We start from the raw sequence: 21,571 nt of genomic DNA on the forward strand, positions 1-21,571 counted from the left end.
ATGAAAAAGTATAATATTATTATTTATCTATGTTATGTGACATGATGAAAATTAAATTCACTTTTTTTAATAAATCAATGTAGAATGTAGAAATAATGACAACTAAATTTTATAGTTAATCACAAAAAATAATCAAAGAACCCTTTAAAATGCATACAATTTAATGATATAATGCTCAAACAAATTTGATTTTAAACTTTCACTCGCTAGGAAAAATAGTACTATGACTTTTGCTAATTCGATTCCTAAATAATTCCAAGAGAATGCTTAGGGTTGGAACACTACTGTCAAATTAATGTGACTGTACCTGTAGCATTGCTACCTTCAGAGTGGTTTTGTTTTATTACAAAAGTGACTATTTCAACTTCAACCTTTCTATTAAAATTTATTTAATTTTTATAATTGATGTTTAAAATTCTTTTCATTGACTCGATAGAATGTGCTAGGTAAAATATAGTTTTTTAAAAATGTAAACTCTAAACAACAGGTAGCTGGACACGGCAACAAAAACAAATCCCACTTTATGTGTGGGCGGTGAATATATCGACCTTTTTGTAAAATTTTCCATATTTATACCGGTTGTGTTTACTACTTATATTCGATAAAAAGTGCAAACAGTGATAGCTCAATAAGTGATAAGATAAAATAAATAGGTCTCCCAATGCCATACATTTTAGTACGGGGTAATCTAGCGGCTTATGGTCAAAGATTTCCTTGGAGAGTATTAGTTTCTGGTTTAAAAACAGACGATATTGAACAGTTAAAAAGATTTGCATCAGGTGGATATTGTGACGATTCTACTATAGTGTATATGGTACATCCTTGTGTGATATTGACAGCACTTGAAGTCTTAGGATATAGAGTAGTTGCTTCATCTTCTACTAGTGTAAAACAGGACTACAATGAGTATATGTGGACTATGAGAAAAGATTTTTCCGAACCAGAACCAATTAGTGAAGAAAAATTACCTGAATTCAAAATAGATCATAAATTAGAGCATAAGCTCTCACCTTCTGAAGAAATTTGAGGTTGAATACATAAAAAATGGAAATACCAGCAAGTGTACTGATGGCTACTGGAACTTATGCATATGTAGCCATTAAGGGATCTTTATATGCTAACGACAGTGCTGTTTTTGGCCTTAATGAGGTAGAGACTAAGGCTTTGGTGAAAAAATTTTCGAATTCCCAGAGAGAGGTGATAAATGGAATATTACTATCTGCACCACCTATCCAGGTGGTTAATGCTTTGGGTCAATTAGGCTATAGAGTTGTTTGTACGACAGGAGAAGCTGAAGTAGTATGGACAATGCAGAGGGAAGTGTAATTTCCAACACATGTGTTCAGTTTGATTTGTGCCAGAATGTTCTAGATAAGTAGTTAAAATTAAATCAAAAAGAGCAACATGCTTTCCATCTCTTTTTGTAGAACAGTTTCTAATAGTAAGTACAACATTAAAAGATAATACCTAACACATAAGGCAATAATAATTATTCTCTCAATTAATTTAGATAAATGGTTTGTACAGTAAAAGTAAATATTTGTTTGCTGTTGTCAGAAGCTTTATTTTTCGTTTCAATTGATTTTCAGTCATTTTTCTTTTTGGATTTAAAGTTTCTAATCTAAAGAACTGTTGCATTTTTTAGCCTAAAAGTCAATATTTGATTAGATAGATTAGATAACATAACAATGAATTTAAAATTTGTTTTAAAAGTACTACCTTAATTAAAAGTAAGTACTTAAAGTGCTACCTAACAAAACTGTTTTCATGTAAATGTTTACTTACATACATTTTTATGTGACATAAAATCATTAAAAATATTTAATTTTTTTTAGTTGGCCTTAAATATATATGTTAAAATTTATATTGTCTGTGATTTCCATATGGATTTTAAATTATATAGACAAAGTGATACTAGGAAAATTTTTGTGTATTTTGTTAGGTAGTTATTACATTATATGCTATGCTATGAGGCTTCAACTTAGATTTAGAATTTAAATAACCAATAAGATGGCAAATGCACATAGCTTTCAGATAATTCAGGTATTTCAGCACATAGTAGTCAATAGTATAAGTCAATAAAAATAAAAACTTTTTTAATAAATTCTATGATCTTAAAAATATTTAGATAGCCCATACAGCGCAGCATTTCTTTAGTCAGATTTGACATTTTTGTGGAAATGTCTTTAGAAGGTTGTATATAACTAGAATTTGGATAAGTTTTGGAAAATGGTGGCAATCTAAAAAGGGATGAAAAAGTACATATAAAATTTATAAAAAAAATTTTAAAATAACTTGGGATATTGGCTTATGAGAAATTGGAAAACTCTCATGTTTTTGAAACATATTTGAGTAATAAAAATACCACTTTTTAACCATTTAAAAATTTCCCTAGGCTTATTTAATTGTCAGATTTCAATTTTTTGAAATGTGTTTGAAAATTTATTTGATCTTCTATACAGATTTGAAATTGATTTTACGGAACATAGGCTTTTTAATACAATAACCCAGATTAGCTGATTTACAATTAACCAGTGTAAATTTCTATATCTATCAGTCAGTAGATTAAACAGAAGAAGTTTATTGCGGGCGGCAGTTAAAAAGGTTATTTATTTATAGTCACGGCCGGACCAAAAACGTAAGAAAACACGTTTTTCGATCTTATTTTCTTTCTTTATAACCAAATTTGCCTCGCTATAGAGGGTTATAGTTCAATAGGAATTTCACGAGATATCTAATGTACCTCGTTATAAATGAAACCTCGTATTAACCGTGTTATAGAGGGAGTATACTGTATTTCCAAAGATGGTTTCTAAATAATTTTGAACTGCTCGTGTATTGTGAGCAGGACAGCTGTCTTGCTGAAACCACATATCGTCAAAGTTGACAGGAAGTAATTGAACTGCTGGAATAATTTGATTTTGCAAAAAGTCTAAATATTTATTTCCTGTTAAACTACTATCAATAAAAAATGGACTGACGATATAGTCGCCCAAAATACCTGTCCAAACATTAAGTTTTTGGGGATATTGTGTTCATACTGGAATAGTAGTTTCAATTCAAGTGTTTATTATGCCAAGACCAATATCATACGACAGAAGGATTATGTTTCCGATGTAACGAAAATGACGATTCATCAGTAAACAAAATGTTTTCTAAAAAATGTTCATTTTTATTTTGTTTATTCATCATGAGTTCACAAAATTCCTTGCGTTTGAAATTGTCCTCGGCTAATAACTTTTGAGTAGTTGAAAATTTAAAACAACGGTAACTGTTTCGTTTCAAAATATTCCTGACAGTCCTATCATTCATGCCAACTTCTTCAGCAATAGTTTTGCTTGAACAAGGATCACTAGTTACAACTACGCCACAAACATCAATTTTCCTATTTTGCAGAACTTCGTTGATTATTTTCTCTTGTGGTAGATCCGTACATTTTTGACAGTTTTGTACACAACCAAACGATTCAAATTTTTTAATAATACAACTAATTGTTGATTGTGTCAGTGGCGTATCATCGAGTTGCCCCCAAAATACCATTTTAAAATTTGTACTTTTTCTATGTTTGTATACGCGGTTAGAAACACTACTTTAATTTCAGCTTATGGCATTATAATGAGAAGCAAAGGTACACACATCACTGCTCGGCCAGATGTTATGTCGATATATCATAATGTACACCCTTTTAAATTTTAAATTATAAACAATATTTGGAATAATAAATTAACCAATTCAAATAATACCTAATGAACACAAACAAAATTGTTGTTAATAAAACATTATTATCTGCACAAAAATATAGAATTACGAATATTCAAAACGGAGTTTTTAGGAAAATATCAGTAGAAGGAACAACACTGTCGGTGTCGCGTGCCAAATACGCTGCTACAAGTCTCGAAAGAGTAGCAATCCAGGGAAACAAACATATTACTTATAAAACATCGCGACGTTATATTGAAATTTACACTGGTTAATTGCAAATCAGAGAATCTGAGTTGCTGTATTAAAAAGACTATGTTACATAAGATAATTTTAAAAATAAAAAAATTTAGTTTTTTATTATTATATTAGTATTTAAAAGTTATGTCAAAACCAAAAAAGGTATCAGATTGCTATTTAAGCCATTGCTTTGGAGATAACTTCATATTTTTGTATCATTTTTTCAAAAACATTAAAAAATTTTCATTCGTACACCCTTAAAAAATAATTGATTCTCAACACGACACTTTTGATAAGAACAATTTTGCATTTAACATTTTTGTTTTTAAAACATTGTTGAATGTGGCATACATTTTTCATAAGGGACATTTCTACAAAAATGTATGATCTAATTCAGTCTACACACTGTCAAAGTAGTTTCTATATATAAATTTTGCTTTAGTGTTGATTCAATTATGTAAACCACCAATTAAGGGATATCTGTCACGTTATAAACTATTTTTTTTTTTCTTTATATGGACATGTATCATTTACTCGAGAAAAAATTAAATGTTTCTACTTGGAGATGGATTTCATATTGTTCAGAACAAATTATATTTTATATATTATATTCTTGAAAACATATGTGATGTAATTTAACGAGAAACATATTTTTTGCAATAATGCTGTAATTTTTACTGTGCTTTTTATAGTATAGGGTATAAACATATTGTGCTATTAATTATTAAAAGAGTGGAACAAAATAATAATATAGTAGTCAATATAATCTTTAAAATTAAATACTAAATCTTTATTGTATATTAATGTTGTGCTTTTGAACTTTATTAGATTTTGATTTATTTTCTTTTAAAAATTAATATAACAACCACTCTGCAGTAGAGATCTGTGTCCATCGAATCTGTTTAACATTTCATAGAGCTGTGAAACATTATTAATTCTTTATCTAGTACTGGACAGATTTTGGTCAACTACAGACAATCCTGGAAAATATACTAGTCCCAATATCAACACAAGATGCCGAGAAGATCAGAGTCAGTAACTGGCAAATGCAAGCGAGGGACAGAATAGAATGGCGTAGAAAGCTTGAGAAGGTCGAGGCCCTCTAAGGGCTGTAGCACCAAGATGAATGAATTGCAAATCAGAGAATCTGAGTTGCTGTATTAAAAAGAGTATGTTACGTAAAATAATTTTAAAAATAAAAAAAAATTATATCTATAAAAAATTTTTACATAGCCAAGATTTAAAAATTCCACAACTATGAAATATCACAACTATGAAAGCTACCTTATGGAACTAGAGCATAGCTATGTGATCCATAAAATACTCAATAAAATGTTCAAAACTTCCGTTTTAAGCATACTCAGATTTTTGTTCTTACTATATCTGATCTTATATAGCTTTAAACTATTTATTCTACAGCAGATTTTTGTAGAAATTTTTATTTTTTATCTTCATCAGACTTTAATATTTTATGGAGAAATAAGGCATCAAGTAGAATAGTACAAATAATGCTTTAGTATCTATTTATAAAACTCTTAAAATTCTGTATGTATATAATTGGATCATCATATGCTTTGCCGTATATCCCTACTAAGAGCCGGTTTTAAGAGGAGGTTAATCCTCTTCACGGCTATATCTCTCTTTTTTCTAATATACCTTTTGGCATTTCTCTCCTACTCAAGCCAGGTACTGGGCACTCAAATATTTTTTGTATTGGATGATTTTCATTTATGCATCGAACATTATGTAAAAATCTCATTTTCCACTTCTTTTTGTCATTACAATCATTCACATAGTATATTATTGTTCCTACAACATAAATTTATTGTCTTTCTTTATTTTTAATCACTTAAGTCAGTGCCGTAAATAGCAAATCTTTAAACATTCTTAGCGTGTTATTAAAACTTTTCTATATAGTAGAATTTTGTTAATCCTAGCACCACAACATGACGTCACCAATACACTATTAAGGTGGAACCCCTGTTGATGATTAAAATTATGAACAACAAATGAATGACAAAATAAAAAATAAACATTTTTACTTGGTAAAAATCCATAAAATTGAACAAAAACCAGCCAATTAGTTAAGAACAACATAGAGGGTGATTGAACGAGCTGTAAGAGCTTTTCTGAGAGAACATATATATGAAACGAGGACATGGGAAGCAGGATGAAGGTGGCAGACGTAATTGGAAGAACTGCACAAATGAAATGCAGCAGTTTTTTTCTGTCTATGCTTTTTTAAATATCAGCAAAATAAAAAGCCCAAACAAAGCTGTAATGTAAAAATGTATTCTGCATTATGCTTTTCTTGTAGTTATCACTGTTTTGAAGTAAATTTAGAATTTTGAAATTCTATTTCTCTATTTGTACTATTGACAATTGATCATATCTAAAATTTTGAGAGTAAAAAATAGCTTTTGAGTTTCTAGTGCCTTTAGCTCTTCCAATTTAGACAGGTAAATGTATACTTGTTGTAGAGGGCCTCGTTTTCTTCGAAACTAATGACTATATCACTTAAAACCGCTGTTACAAGGTAAAAATCCTCGATCATTAACCTGTGTAGTATCTAGGTATCTACGTTCAAATCTTTCTTATTATTTGTGTTTAGTATAATTCTTCAAATATTAATTTATCAGGTAGAGTCGCATGTTAAGAAACCTCATCTTCAGTATCTTCTTCAGCTGACTACTGGTCTGGTTGATTTTCATTTTTATCCTGGTTCCCAAGTTCTTTTTCATTGAGGAGAACTTCATTCGTTTACGCAGCATCTGACGTGTAGCATTCTTTAAGTATTTATCGGCATTTTTCTATGATAAATAATTTTGACAAACCAGAAAGAAAATTAATTCACAACGTGGTCAAAATCTGTATAATGCCTCATATGCCCACCAGAAGCTAGTAACAAGTATTGAAACTAGGTGGCATTGAATTCCAGTGTCTTGATCGCGCGCAGGCGTATTTAGAAAAAAATAAAAACCGTTTTGTCACGGGCGATCTTACGTTGTAGTTCTAGAGTTAATTTGTAGGGTAAGGAAATTTTTATAGTTCAAATATTCCTCAGCAATCCATTTTTTGTTTTTTGCTTTTATGTAATTGAATAAACTAGCACTTACTAGCTGATACCTTTAATATGTATATTTAGTATAGTTCTATAATACTTTCCAATATTCAAAAAACTCTTTACTCAATTAAATATAATCTATTTTGTCACATACAATTTTTAATGTTATACTAGTGAGTTTTAAAGTTGACAATAACATAGTCAATGTCTTGAATTGTATATTAATGTCATTACATATATATATATATATATATATATATATATATATATATATATATATATATATATATATATATATATATATATATATATACACTTAATGGAATTGCTTTTAAAACAATTTTAAATGCCAAAATTATGGAATATACTTAATAATTGATATTTCTAGAAATGTATAACTGGTTCCCAAAAAAACTGATACGACTATTAAAGCGTATTTTGTAGAAAATTGAGCAGTGTATTTTGAAGGATAAATAGTTATTACTTACATACTGTCATTGTCACTGCCAAATCTTAAAATTTGTCAGATAATATTATGTTCAACCTCAGAAAGTGGCTCCACATTAGCAAAAAACTAAAAGCAAGAATTGTAACGAAATTAGAAGATGGTTGGTCACTATCTGCCGTAGCAAACCATTTTAACGTAAACAGAACAACAGTTTTTTAATAATAATAAATGATGGAGAGAACAAGAAACTCTCGAAAAAAGGCAAGGTTCTGGAAGACCAAAAATATCTACCCCTCATGAAGATCGTACGCTTTTGGGGAGATTAGAAGAGAATCCTTTTGAAGATGGGAAAACTGCAAGAATATTCTCAAGTTTCCGGGAAGAAAGACAACAACTTGGCTCAGAATTAAAGCATCGCATCTTAGGTACCGAACTGCAGCAAAAAAAAACAAGCTCATACACCACAACAGAAGCAATCAAGACTTATATTTGCTTTAAACCATCAGCTACAAAATCAAGATTCATCTGTAAATATTACCCTGTCCTAACCCTGGGACAGGGTAATATTTACAGATGAGAACATTTTTCAATCTTGTAAAAAGAGCAAAATTGGGGTGTATAGACCAGATAATAATAGATTTAATTCCCTATATGTTGATAGATATCGAGCAGCTGGTCATTTTAGCGCCAATGTATGGGGATGTGTAGAACAGTTGGGTTGAGTTTACCGAAAGTACAAGCTGAATATAGCCGCAAATGTCAAAAATATTTCGGTTTGGCAGTGTTGGCATGTTTGTATAATGCATATGTTGTATGCTTCAAATATAAAGCTTTTAAAAAGTACATTTTGACTATACTATTTTATGAAATCTGCAATTTTTAATTTATATGAAGCCAAAACGAGTAAATATTTGTCTCTTTCGAGCTTAATTGCTAACATCTGTTGTAATCTGGCAACTGCTGATTTGACGATTGTCAAATCTATCCCCTAATATATCAAAGGGTAATTGCTAAAAAAATTTCTAATAATTAACTGCAATTAATCTACAGAGCGGTAGAAGACCGGTACTCACATACGGCTCAGAAACCTGGACACTCACTAAAAGAGAGGAAACGTTGTTAGCCACCTTCGAAAGAAAAATCTTGCGACACATATATAAGGGCACAAAAGAAAACGGAATATGGCGAAGAAGATACAACTCTGAACTATACAAAATATACCAGGATCCGGATATTATAACATTCATTAAAATAGGATGGCTGCGTTGGATAGGACATGTAGAAAGAATGGAAGAAGGCGAAATACCAAACAAAATATTCAAACAGATGCCACTAGGAAAAAGAACAAGAGGAAGACCGAAGCTGAGATACTTAGAACAAATAGAAAATGATATAACAACCTTAAAAATAAAAAACTGGAGAAAAAAAGCACGAAACAGATCAGAATGGAGAAAAATCCTGGACAGACCAAGACCCAAAAAGGGTTGCCGAGACAGTGATGATGATGAATATACAAAGAAACTAATATGTACTCATTGTTGTTTTATATAAATCAAAAATTGCAGAATTCATAACATAATATAAACAAAATGTACTTTTCTAAAGCTTTATCTTTTTATATTTGAAGCATACAGCATTACAGCATCTACATTATAAAAACATGCCAACACTGCTATACCGAAATTTTTTGTTCCATGTTTGACATTTGCGGCTATAATCAGCTTGTACTTTCGGTAAACTCAACCGAACAGTTGTATCCAGAAAATAATTTTATCCTCCAACAAGATAATTGTCCTGTTCATACTGCAAATATAATAAACAGCTGCAGTCAAGATTTAAACCCAATCGAGAATGTGTGGGAGTTTATTATAAAACAGTTGGATCGGCGTAATTTTATACCTCAAAATGCTGAAGAGCTGTAGCATGGTATACAACAGGTTTGGGAAGAGCTCTCTGAAGAAGACAATTTCATAGTTCCTTTCACGCAGATGGACCGAACACTACAAGCTGTTATCAATGCTGATGGAGGGACGATTTTCACATTTGGTCCCATTGAAGATAGCTATAATTGAGCTGTCAATTAAAGTTCATAGAACGAAATGTTGGTTCTTAACTGTGTTGCCATGTTTTTTTAATAAATCGGGAAATAGCATGTGATTTATAATTAATAAAAATCCAATAGAACGTTAACAAACTAACAGTAAAAAAGAAATTCTTTCAAAAAATAATAAGAATAGTATTCAGGTACTTTCCACAGATATCTGGTGACCATCTGTAACAATCTGGCAACTAGCGGTTTCTATAACTATAAGCTATAATAAACTATAAATCTATTATAGTTTATTATAGCTTATTATCAAAGGCAAATGCCAAAAAAATGTAATAATAACTGCAATTTATATGAGAAGAAACGAGTATTTATTCGTTCGTGTTGTATATAAAAAAATAAAAAAATTGCATAATTCATATAATAATATAATAAAAATGTATTTTTGAAAGCTTCTGTATTTGTAATTGAAGCCTACAACATATACATTATAAAGCCATGACAACACAGTCAAACGTCAAAAATTTGTTTTGTGAATTTAATTCACAGCTCCTTTGTAGCTATCTTCAATGGGACCAAATGTGAAAATCGTCCCTGATGGAGATATTTACATACCTAAATTTAGTATAGTTTTGGTCTTCCAGGCTTTCGCTTTCTTTCGAGAGTTTCTTGTTCCCTCCATTTTTTATTAATAGAAAAACTGTGGTTCTGCATATGTTAAAATGTTTTGCTGCCTCTGATAGTGCCCAGTTATCTTTTAATTTGGTTACAATTCTTGCTTTAATATATTATTGAGTAAAGTCGTTTGTTTTATTCCTTAATAATAATAAAAGTAATAACAACAACCCTATTTTATGTAAAAACTATCATTTATAATATACTCTTTATAAAATACAGGAATTCAAAATAACTTACTATGAGTCATATTAGTTTTTTTTAGGAACCAGTTGTACAAATCATTGTTTTTACAAAAGTTGCGTAAAAATGGAATTATTTTAATAGGTTTTTATGTATTGCAAATGTATTTACGATATATATCTTATATATAGTGGAATAGGGGAACAAGTGAAAATTAAAGACCAACTAGAACTAGAACAGTCGCTCTGTGATCCAAAATGCGAATATATAAAGTAGAAATCATACAGTATGTGATTAAAACTGCAAAAAGGTAAAACATCAACTGATTTGGAGTTTATAATGTTTCCTTTGTGTTGGGAATAAAAATGAATTATGAGCTGGATGAATTAATGCAGACACAGATATCATTAGATTTGCAAAGTCACAAACACTAAACTGGCTTGGTTATTTAGAAAGAATGCCAGACAATAGAGCTCTAAAAGTAATCCAGAGATGGAATCCCCAAGGAAAGGCCCCGTAAAAGGTGGATACATGATGTAAAGGAAGATCTTAAAGCCATGAACAGCAGGCAGTGGCGAAAGAAAGTATCCGACAGGGCAGAATGGAAGAACGTTGTTAAGCAGGCCTAGACCCACGGACAGAATGAAAAATGTTGTTAAGTGGACCAAGAACTACAAAGGGTTGTAGTGCGATTAGAAGAAGAATGTTTCCTTTGTGATTTCAAAAAATTTATTGTATGAGAATTGTTTTAATCGATCAACTAAAAAGAATCTTAGCTTAGGGTCCTTCCACCATAATTTTAATAAAGATAGATCACCACATATCTGCATAACTCACCTTACTTATAGGGAAGAAGGGAGTAATATAGAATTAATGTTTTTGTATTGATCAGTTTGTTTTGTAGACGATAAGATAGGGAAAAATTTTGAGCTTTTATTTGTTCACTTGTTCAAACATTCATTCACTCAGGTTCAAAACAATTTTGGAATTAAAAAGGAAAAGACAGTTAAGATTTGATTTCACGTACAGGGCGCTTGCGCATCCGCTTATACGTATTTCGGCCCAATCGGCCTCATCAGATCGGCTTTCGCAATCGCTCTGAACGTGAAATAAATCTTTTCTGTCCTAGGAAGCAACTCTAACATGGCTTCGTATAGACGCAATGTAGCGACATCTGATAATAAAATCGTAGACTAATTTTCGAAACCAAATTTAGAATTTCGCTTTAATCTGTGTCTTCTAAGAATTGCAAGGCAAAACAGACGTTGATAAAGATGTTAAGAGAGACATGGGGAATCTAAAAATTGCATTCCGCAACATATCTCCTCAACTAAGCAAAATTTTGGAATTATGTAAAATTTTGGAATTATGTAAACTTTAATAAAAGCCACGTAATTCCAAATATTATGCATTTTAATGACTTGTCAGTTGAATCAAGTGAGGAAATAGTAAACTTGTTTGCGAGTCATTTCTTTAATGCCTATCGCTCAGATAAAGTTAATTTAAGTAATTTCAATTTGAAAGTAAAAAATTCTGTTAACTTTCCATTTACTTATTCAATTTTCACTTTCTGAAATCTTTGAGTATATAAATGGTCTCAAAGATAAACTGAATTCTGATAATATTCCTACAAATAATTTCTTAAAAAGATGTGTCCACAGTTTATCAAAACATTTACACGCATTATTTAATTTATCTTTGAGACTGTACACCTTTCCTAGTAAGGGGCGTGTCTCCTTAATCTATAACTCCGGTCTTCAACACGGTAAAAAAATAGCTCTAACAGAAGAAGTAAAAACTGATGATGAGCAAAGACTGGAAATTCACCACAGGCAAGCTGACAAGACAAGAGAACAGGAGAATATTCAAATGGTTTAATTTGATCTTCAGCAACAGATGTATCTTCCAACAATAACTCAACCAAATGTACTACAGCCGTCAGCTTGTCTCTGTTAATATGGGTATTCATTTAGAAGACGAAAGAATGGAATCATGTTCCTTTGAAATGAAACTGTTGCAAATAGGGCTCTAACGAGAAAGCAAAAAAGCGTGACAAGCCGCTTATGCCAAAAGACCTCATTTAAATTATTGCTAATTTCAGCAATTAGACCTATATTAACATACACGGCGGAGACAAGACCTGACATCTAAAACGAGACGACTACTAGAAACAACAGAGATGAAAATACTCCGACGAATATCGGGGAAAAGTCTGTTGGATAGGGAGAGAAGCGAAAACATAAGAAGAGCATGTAACATAGAAGACATAAATGGATGGGTGACAAAACGGAAACAGGAGTGGAACGAACACATTAGTAGAATTTAGTAGAATGGCAGAGGATAGAATAGTACGAGATAAGTTGCCAAATGGACGAAAAAGTATTGACAGACCAAGAAAAAGATGGTGCGATAATTTAAACAATTTATTAGGCTAATATTGAAGAAGAACACACTAAAAAGTTGCAGATATCTTTGGCTACTATGATTCTACTAACATCTAAAAATGTTGGTGAAGTTTATATAAAGGAAATTTACGGGGATTTTGATCCATGCTTAAAACTTCAGTGAGCAAACCTAGAATCACTAAGGTAAGTTTTGAGGAGTTGGAAATCGAGAAGAAGGAAACCCCTGTGCCATTGTCTACCGAAAACAAGAAAAATGTCCAAGGCATGCTACTATATTTATCAGGGGAAGCAAAAACTTTCTACGAAAACCTTACAAAATGATGTTTTACTTAAGTAAATAAATAAATATTAGTTTTATTTTCACTATAATTGTTAATTTGATTTTTTTCTTTAGACATATAAGTGCAATTAAATACACTGGCACTTAAAACGTTTTGTCTTCTTAGTTTTTCTTTAACGAATAAAAGTATAAACTATTTAATTTCACTAGACTTTAAATTTGTATGTCGATATCGTTAATTGAACCAAAGTTTAATAATAAAAATATTAAGAATTATTTCGATCACTATTTTTAAACAAAAAATAGTTTTTTGGCTCTACTGAAAACTTTTATTTTGGGCACTTATACTACATTATTATATATACATACTTATGCTGAGCAGAGCGCAGATATTGTCAGATTTGTAAAATCACAAAGACTAAACTGGCTTGGTCACCTAGAAAGAATGCCAGATAATCGAGCTGTAAAAGTAGTCCAGAGATGGAAGCCCCAAGAAAACAGAACAAGAGGAAGGCCCCGTAAAAGATGGATAGACGACGTAGAGAGGGATCTTAAAACCATGAACATCAGGCAGTGGCGAAGGAAAGTATCCGACAGGGCAGAATGGAAGAACATTGTTAAGCAGGCCAAGACTCACAAAGGGTTGTAGCGCCATTAGAAGAAGAAGAAGAAGAAGAATACTACATTATGGTTTGGCGTCACTCAATTCTTAAAGACATGCCTTTGTTTTCTATAAAATACTATCACACTGACTATGGCAATTCTCTTGTATTAACAGAATTCAGACAGTGGAAAATGACAAATTAATCTTTTGATCAGGTGAATATAAAATCTGTAAGATATAAGCTCTCTTTGACTGAGTATGTTAGGGATCCAAGATGAGTGACCTTTAACTTCAGGAGTATTCATTTCGTTTTAATATGATTATCAGGAAAATTTAATTTATTTTAATTTAATTATTTGTATTGTTCTGAGACTCTTTTCTTGTGGCATTTTAAAGTAGATACTATTTTATTGGGAATAAGCCACAATTGAAGGTCAAAGTAAGTTTATTGACATTTCAATTTCCACTTTTGGAAAAATCATAATTTAATATTTAGTTTTTAATATTTTTGTTATGATTAGGATATTTTATTTTCGTTATATTTTTGTAAAACGGGAGATATCCCGTGAATAAAATAAAATAAAATATAATCAAAAGATCATATAATTCAAAAATTGCCTTCTATAATTCCATTTTTACAACTTTTTAGAAATTAGTACCTGAAAAGCACATATTTCATTAAAGCTATTTTTTGCGATATCAGTTGGACAAGCATCAAATCGACCGATTTTTGGCATCGTTGTTAATAATAAAAGTTGTTTTTATAATTTAATATTCGACAAGATTCGTTTGTCACTTATACATAGGTTTATTTACTGATATTCGTGATAAAGAGTTACACTATTGGGAACATTTAATATCACAATTTTCGGAATAGTTACAATCTGTTAAATTGTATTAAAAAGTTTAATTTAATGAGGCGTTCAAATAGTCTTATAAATTACAAAAGTTGTCGTTTCGCTAAAATGTCTATCGCCTTCGTCGAAATATTCCCATTATCGTATCAAACAGTATCACACCATTCATGCATTACGAAATTAAGTTGTCATTTATAGTTATATCTACCTTTTAAGTATCTTTTTATTCGGCACTAGAAAAAAGGTACACAAAGAAAAAATTCTACCCTTTTTATTTGACATCCTGAATTTTAATAACCCCCTAAAATTATAGAATGTTTAGTCTATTATTCTATATGAATATTTTAGTCTTATATTAGCTGCAAATAAAGTGGCTTAAACTTGTTTAGTTAATTACAATAATTATTGTAATTAACTATTTACTACAATAATTAACTGTAAAAAGTCGTAAGTATATTTTTTACGTTTGTATCAAAGAATATATAGACGCTTAAGCGTCTATATTCTTTGTTTATATTTCATTATTTGACATTTAAGATTGAGGTTATGAGGTTATTAAAGGTAAACATTGTATGTAGTAAATACAATTAATTTCTTATATACTAAAACGCTAAGCCCTTTTCTTGTCCACCACTTTACTCAAAACCCATATTAGATAATTAAAATATTTTTCCGGAATATTATTAGTATTACGTATGAGATTGTCAAGATATACTTTTGGTACAAAAATTCTCTTTCGGTTTTGAGATGACCGGAAGTTAAAATTTACTGTAAGTTTTAGTCCCCACAATGTATATATGGATCGAAAGGTCTCGTCGAGACGAATCTAAATATGTACTTTCGGTTGCGATCCGACACCGGAAGTGACCCAAAACGCGCATAAAACGTCAAGATGGAGCAAATCTGACACCGGATTCGTGATCAGCATGCAAAATTAACTGCTAAATGCATAAAAATTGCATTCCGGTTTTGAGGTCGACTTCCGGTTTCGTTTTTATTAGTCAAATCAATAGAGAATTCAACGTAGAGTTCAAAAATGTAACTTCACGAAATTATAATTTATAGTTTTTGAGTTATTGATAAAAATATTTTTACTTCCGGTCATTGTATATATTGTATATTTTTCTCGCAAAATAAAAATTTCATTTAAAAAACTCGATGTCGAGTTGGTCCGCTAGTTACTATTAATATGGATGCAATAATATAAACTGGATTCCAGAAAATAAATCATAAAATACCTTTTCAATCAACTACCATATCCACTGTAAAATACGATTAATAATTGCATATTATATTAATATTTTGGAGGGACATTAACGCCCGATTTCATAATGACAACCTAAAGTTCTATTTCGCATTTTTTATTGAAGCTGACATTCACATACCAACATATTATAATACTCCATTATTAGATTCGTGCATATTAAATTCTTATATAAAAAAAATGGCCCAAGCAACTGTAATCTATACAGATGCATCCAAAACATCGGAAGGGACCGGATGTGCTTTCTACATTCCATCCAGTCCACAGAAAAAATATTCAAACTACCTCTCAATTGCTCAATTTTTAGTGCTGAAGCACTTGCAATTCTTGAAGCCTTGATATATTTCGACAGTTTAAACAATAATGCAGTTTAAATAATATCCAACTCATTTTCAGTCTTATTATCTCTCAAAAGTACAAAGTTACCCAATTATAATTCTAATCCTTTCATTTACCAAGTTAATAACATGCTTGTCAATCTTAAATATAAAAATAAAACTACGAATTTTATTTGGGTAAAAGGTCATGTTGGTATAAAACATAATAAGCACGTTGATTCCATTGCTAAAGATGCAATAACCTCTACAGCTGAAATTTTACCAGATGAGAGAATTTGTGTTCCTGACGCTTTTCTAATCGCCAAAAGAAATCAAACAGATCGTTGGAATACTTCCTAGCAAACTTTTTGTGACCACTCAACAACACAATACGTGTATATACAACCACACATTCCTAATTCCAGATGGTTTAAGAATTTCAATACCGCCCGTAAGTATACAAAAACTTTAATAAGATGGCCACGCTTGTTATCCTGCTCATCTTGCACAAATCAAAATATACAATTCAGACTTATGTGAAACTTGTCAAGAACAAGGAGATCTCAACCACATATTTTTAAGTGTTCCAAATATCTTCAGCATTCAGGAATTCTTTTAAACAACTTGCAAACTCTGCAAATATTTCCTCCATATCAAATAAATAACCTATTGGCTACTAATAATAAAAAAGTCTATGATTGTCTGATTAAATTTATACATAGTGTAAAGAATTTACAACTTAGATGAAACTGCAACCACAACGGTACAAAAAACACAGAAAATATTGGCACCAAAAGGGAAAAAGTGTTTGGATTAAGTCACCAGCGGTGAGAAAGGGACGCTAGTAGTAACAACGTGCTGTTTTATATGGCCACTGGCTCCTTAGGCCTTGCTACGCCGACAGGATGGATGACTTCTGATTTATTTGTAGAGGTAATGAGACAATTCATTAAACATAGCAGAAGCTGTCCTGATAACCCATCAATTTTAATATTCGATAATCATGAATCTCATTTATCCATCGAAGCCTTAGATTTGGCAAAAGCTTCTTCTTAGGGTGCCTGTGCGTTCCGAACGTTGGCGATCATTCTGGCTATGATGACTTTGTTGGTTGCTATACGGAATAGATTTGTTGAGGTCTTTCTATACCATGCTCTCAGGTTAGCAAGCCAGGATATTCTTCTTCGGTCTATTGACCCCTGGCAAAAGCTACAGGGGTTAATATTGTAACTTTGCATCCCCACACATCGGCTAAATTACAGCCACTTGACGTTGGTTTATACGCGCCATTCAAGACGTATTATAACAGTGCCATAGAGTCATGGCTTCTAAGAAATCCTGGTAGGCCGATATCTATTTATGACTTAGCTAAATGTTTTGGAATAGCACACAGCCGTTTCATAACTCCTACAAATATAGCCAGTGCCTTTAAAAAATGCGGTATATATCCCTGTGATCGGGATATCTTTGATGAAGTCTAGTCATCACACTTGAAATCTAAGGTTTATTTTTCTTCAAAGTGCTTGCAAACTTCAAGTAGCTGCCTAACTGCTTCATTGGTAACCGTGCGCTAACTGGACCGACCTTGCAAATACTATTTTCTCTATTCTTTTTGTGACCTATAGCAAGCCCATTAATTTAAAAATGCTTTGTAGACTCATTTTTGATGTTTATTTACCGATTTCAAGACATTTGCCTTGCGAGGGGCAACTTCCAATGAAACACCAACCAAAAGAACATAAAAAGATAAACCCAAACTATATACAGGACATAAATAATAGGTTTTCTTTAATTTTAAACTTTCTCCATCCCTTCCGTATATCCGCTACTGACTGATTTAAAAAGAACTATTTCAATGGATAGCCGGAGTGTGACGTCACGGCGGCCATATTGTTGTTATTACTTTCCAAACAAAAGTTGAAATGCCCAATCTCAAGACTTTTTAATTTCTATAAAGTTAAAATTTTGCTTACTCTGCTGCTTTTTCTTCTAAGTATAGTGTTTTTTACGACAATACCATCATAATTCGGTGTTATATTTCTATGAAATATAGTTTAAAAGTTTAAATTAAAGACATTCTAACCTTACTTTATTGATACATGCATTTTATTGCTATTTTATAAAACAACATGCTTTATTATTTACACAACCTTGTAAAATTGTTGTAGTAACTATTAGAATATTTAGATATTGCAAAAAGCGGAAAGATTCTGTAAAAAAAAAATGAAAAAATAATAAAAAATACAAATTATCCACACTAAACAAGGTTTGTTTGGAAGGTGAAACTGAATTACTAAAACATAAAGTTGAAAGTGATTAATAAAATCTACGTCATCACTCCGGCAGTTTATTGCATAAATAATGAAAAAATGAGAGTTGGGCATCGGTGTACCCGGGTATATAACAATGTCGGTAAAGTTGAGTATGTACACGAGGGCTTAGCTAAGTGCATCTCATGCACATGTATTTATTAGAAACCAATTTTAGGTTTCTACATACTTATGGCAACGAATATAGACGCATATGTGCGTATATTTGTTCCTTATGGATAAATGTAAATAAATGACAAAAATTAACTTCAGTATCTCAGTAATTCAATAAATCACTATTTACAAATTCAGTGTTATCTTTAATAACCAATCAATATTTACTTTATGTGAGATATACTTACTAGATATCAAAAATTGCAAATAAATACTGTTACATAGAACTATCTACAATGTTGCCAAATGTATAACAGCACGGTTTGAGAAGTAGTGGTTACTTTGTATTTGTCTGTATGTCAGTCATCGAGCAAAAAGATAAAAGAGGGAATGTATAGGTAGTGGGGGCAAAAATATTGTTAGACAGGAAGTGCCATCTTGAGAGGCCACATTAAACAAGGAAAGAGAGGCTCTTTCCTTGTTTAAGAAATTAAATTTAGTTGGGTTATGTTATTGCTGATGTTATTGTTTGTCCCAACTGTCACATGAAAGATTATTTGTATTTGTATTGAAGTTTTTTAACAATTATTTCACATTTTAGACTATTATTGTTATTATTTAATTAAAACTTTATTGTGTTCTAGTGTTAAAAAAGTATTTTAAGTGTATTATGTATTAATATTATGTAATATAACAAATAAATAGAAAACTTAAAACCCCTACACCACTGTATGATTATTGTGAAGTGTCATGAAATTTAAATTTGGCGCATTCGCATTTCCGGATATGTCCGCCATCAGAGGCCACTTTTTTGGTCTCCTTTTCATAACGATTAGATTCCCTCTTTTGTCTTTTTGCTCGATGATGTCAGTGCTCGCCGTGGTATTATTGGCCTAAATTAGTCTGTTCCAATTGACATCGTAAGCACCTTAATATGTTTTATTATAATAAAATAGATATAAAAAATTTTCAAAATCATATGTATTATTTATATTTGAAAAATGTATACCTACACCCTTGACCACTTATAACAAAAATCAAAACAATAACATTCAGGTACATTTTAGACGAACACTATTTTTAATTTATATCTGTTTTACATTTACAACAGTAGATACACAGGACGTTATAAAAAGACTGATATCTAAAACCCAAAAAAAATGTGTGATCATAACTGTAAGTGTTCCGCCCATCCAGTGGCGTCTCAATCTTTAGACGAAATGGATTTTGAAAGAGGTATTTGGTATGCAGCTCAGTATGGTGACCTAGATAGAGTCAGGAAACTAGCGAACGAGAGAAGATGTATAGATGAGAAAGATTCAGCAGGTTATACTGCTCTTCACTATGCAGCACGAAATGGGCAACTGGCAGTTTGTTTGTTTTTGTTGGACAATGGTGCAGATGTTAATGCTGTTACGAAAGGAGGAGCTACAGCATTATGTCGAGCCGCAACTGCAGGTAAATTTTAAAAACTAGTGATTAGGCATTTTCACGGTTTGTGTATTAGGGGGCACCTATTCATGTATTCAGCACAAGCGTTCTTAAGATTTCTCAGATCATAGAGTTCCCTTCCATTATAAGACGCGGTCTACTTTTTCTATGCTTGAAATGACAGCATTATTTTTCTTATTTTTTACTACTATTGTTACGATATTTTCAATATAGTGAATATTCTCTTAACCCTATATTGCATAATGATCCCAATTGGGTACATACATTTGAATGCTATGCTGAATAAGCATTTATGGACATATATGCTATATTTTAATAAAACAACGTGTTAAATCCCCTTCGGTTAAAACGTCGCTGGTAGAAGATTGATGAGTGAATTAGATTAGGGTAAAAAAGAACTTGTTGCAAATCAGTACATAAAACGACATAATTTGCATTTACTTTTGCAATTTCAGTATCTTTTGATAAAGAGCTTGTCACAATATGAACTAGTATCTGATCTGGGAAGTCCAAAACGCAAGTTGAATTTACTTTTAAAAATGTCGTGGTAGGTTCGTAAAGAGATTTTGGTATCAGGGTACATTTTTAAAAATAATCTGTACATTTTTGAGATACTTAAATCAGCTGGAAGGCAACTTTTAGAAGAAGCATTGCTGCTATAATGATTTTCTCGTTGCTGAAATGACCTAATATGTTCGCATATTTTCTCTGCATCTGTTATCATAAGTTTTTTGGGACGATTAGTATGTTTGCCACGTTGATCATTTAGATTTACTCCTGCTTTCATTTTATCAACAAGGTACTGGTCTAGCTTATTTACATACCGTGTCTTTACATACCCTTAAATTTTCTACTGTATATTTCACTGTACACTGACGACGAGGTATTGCTTCCCCAACGTTTCTTCTTTTTGGCTCTTGCAGCGAAAGAGACAGATAAAAATTTTGATTGGCCATTGTAACTCAGTTCTCTAAACGTTTTGAATAGTTTTTCGTGATTGCCCACTAATAACTCGGCAGCTACTCAGCAACTACGCAGCTAAAATATTGTTTTAAAACATTTTCAAAACATGAACTTACTTCATCTGGACAAGATGAACTTTTAAATTTAATGTAGAACATTAAATTTAAAAATCGACGTGTTTCAGATTTTTTTAAGAAGGCTTTTCATTTAGGAAATATCGAATTTATTCCATACTTTACGGACACACTGTATAGTTCTTTTGGAAGCATTTTAATTTTTATTAAGTTTAACTGTCATTAATGCATTATAATAGATTTTATATTCTAGGCAAAGAAGATGTGGTAAACCTCTTACTGTCCAAAAAAGCAGATCCCTTCATTCAAGATTCTGATGGTAAGACAGCCTTGCATCGAGCGACGGAAAACAAACATTTTGATATTGGCAAAAGACTGTTGAATGTGGCACCCTCGCTTGGCGAAGTGGCAGACAATCGGGGGAATAAGGCAGCTTTACGGAACTGATCAAAAATACGGCCTAGATATTTAATAAAACTATTTTCAAATCGTTTTATTCATTTATAATTATTGTATTGGTGCACTAAATTTATTAAAAAATTTAGACAGTAATTTGGTGTTTTAATTTTTAATAAT

General features: G+C 31.3%; 3 protein-coding genes across 4 annotated transcripts; all 3 read left to right on the top strand.

The window, feature by feature from the left end:
* The first annotated feature begins 316 nt into the window (after positions 1 to 316).
* On the top strand, positions 317 to 21,547 carry LOC140436457 (uncharacterized). Of its 2 annotated transcripts, XM_072525295.1 has the most exons (3): positions 317 to 446; positions 19,618 to 19,964; positions 21,249 to 21,547. In XM_072525295.1, exons 2-3 carry the CDS (start codon positions 19,667 to 19,669, stop codon positions 21,440 to 21,442), a joined length of 492 nt encoding a protein of 163 aa, XP_072381396.1. In that variant the 5' UTR covers positions 317 to 446; positions 19,618 to 19,666; the 3' UTR covers positions 21,443 to 21,547. The 2 variants fall into 2 exon arrangements, with proteins under 2 accessions (XP_072381396.1, XP_072381395.1); XM_072525294.1 differs by lacking the exon at positions 317 to 446 and having other exon boundaries at positions 7,357 to 19,964.
* On the top strand, positions 440 to 1,027 carry LOC140436458 (uncharacterized). Its single transcript, XM_072525297.1, has one exon. It carries the CDS (start codon positions 662 to 664, stop codon positions 1,025 to 1,027), a length of 366 nt encoding a protein of 121 aa, XP_072381398.1. The 5' UTR covers positions 440 to 661.
* On the top strand, positions 1,045 to 4,726 carry LOC140436459 (uncharacterized). The gene has a single exon (XM_072525298.1). The coding sequence runs from the start codon at positions 1,045 to 1,047 to the stop codon at positions 1,324 to 1,326; it is 282 nt and encodes a 93-aa protein (XP_072381399.1). The 3' UTR covers positions 1,327 to 4,726.
* Positions 21,548 to 21,571: the final 24 nt, after the last annotated feature.

The sequence above is a fragment of the Diabrotica undecimpunctata genome, chromosome 3 (assembly GCF_040954645.1).
Source record: "Diabrotica undecimpunctata isolate CICGRU chromosome 3, icDiaUnde3, whole genome shotgun sequence".
Lineage (NCBI taxonomy): Eukaryota > Metazoa > Arthropoda > Insecta > Coleoptera > Chrysomelidae > Diabrotica > Diabrotica undecimpunctata.

Excerpts from the sequence above, each read along its gene's own strand:
- LOC140436458 (XM_072525297.1), top strand. The coding sequence starts at position 662 with ATGCCATACATTTTAGTACGGGGTAATCTAGCGGCTTATGGTCAAAGA.
- LOC140436459 (XM_072525298.1), top strand. The coding sequence starts at position 1,045 with ATGGAAATACCAGCAAGTGTACTGATGGCTACTGGAACTTATGCATAT.
- LOC140436457 (XM_072525295.1), top strand. The coding sequence starts at position 19,667 with ATGTGTGATCATAACTGTAAGTGTTCCGCCCATCCAGTGGCGTCTCAA. Across the intron at positions 19,965-21,248 it reads ATGTCGAGCCGCAACTGCAG|GCAAAGAAGATGTGGTAAAC; the intron begins GTAAATTTTAAA and ends TTTATATTCTAG.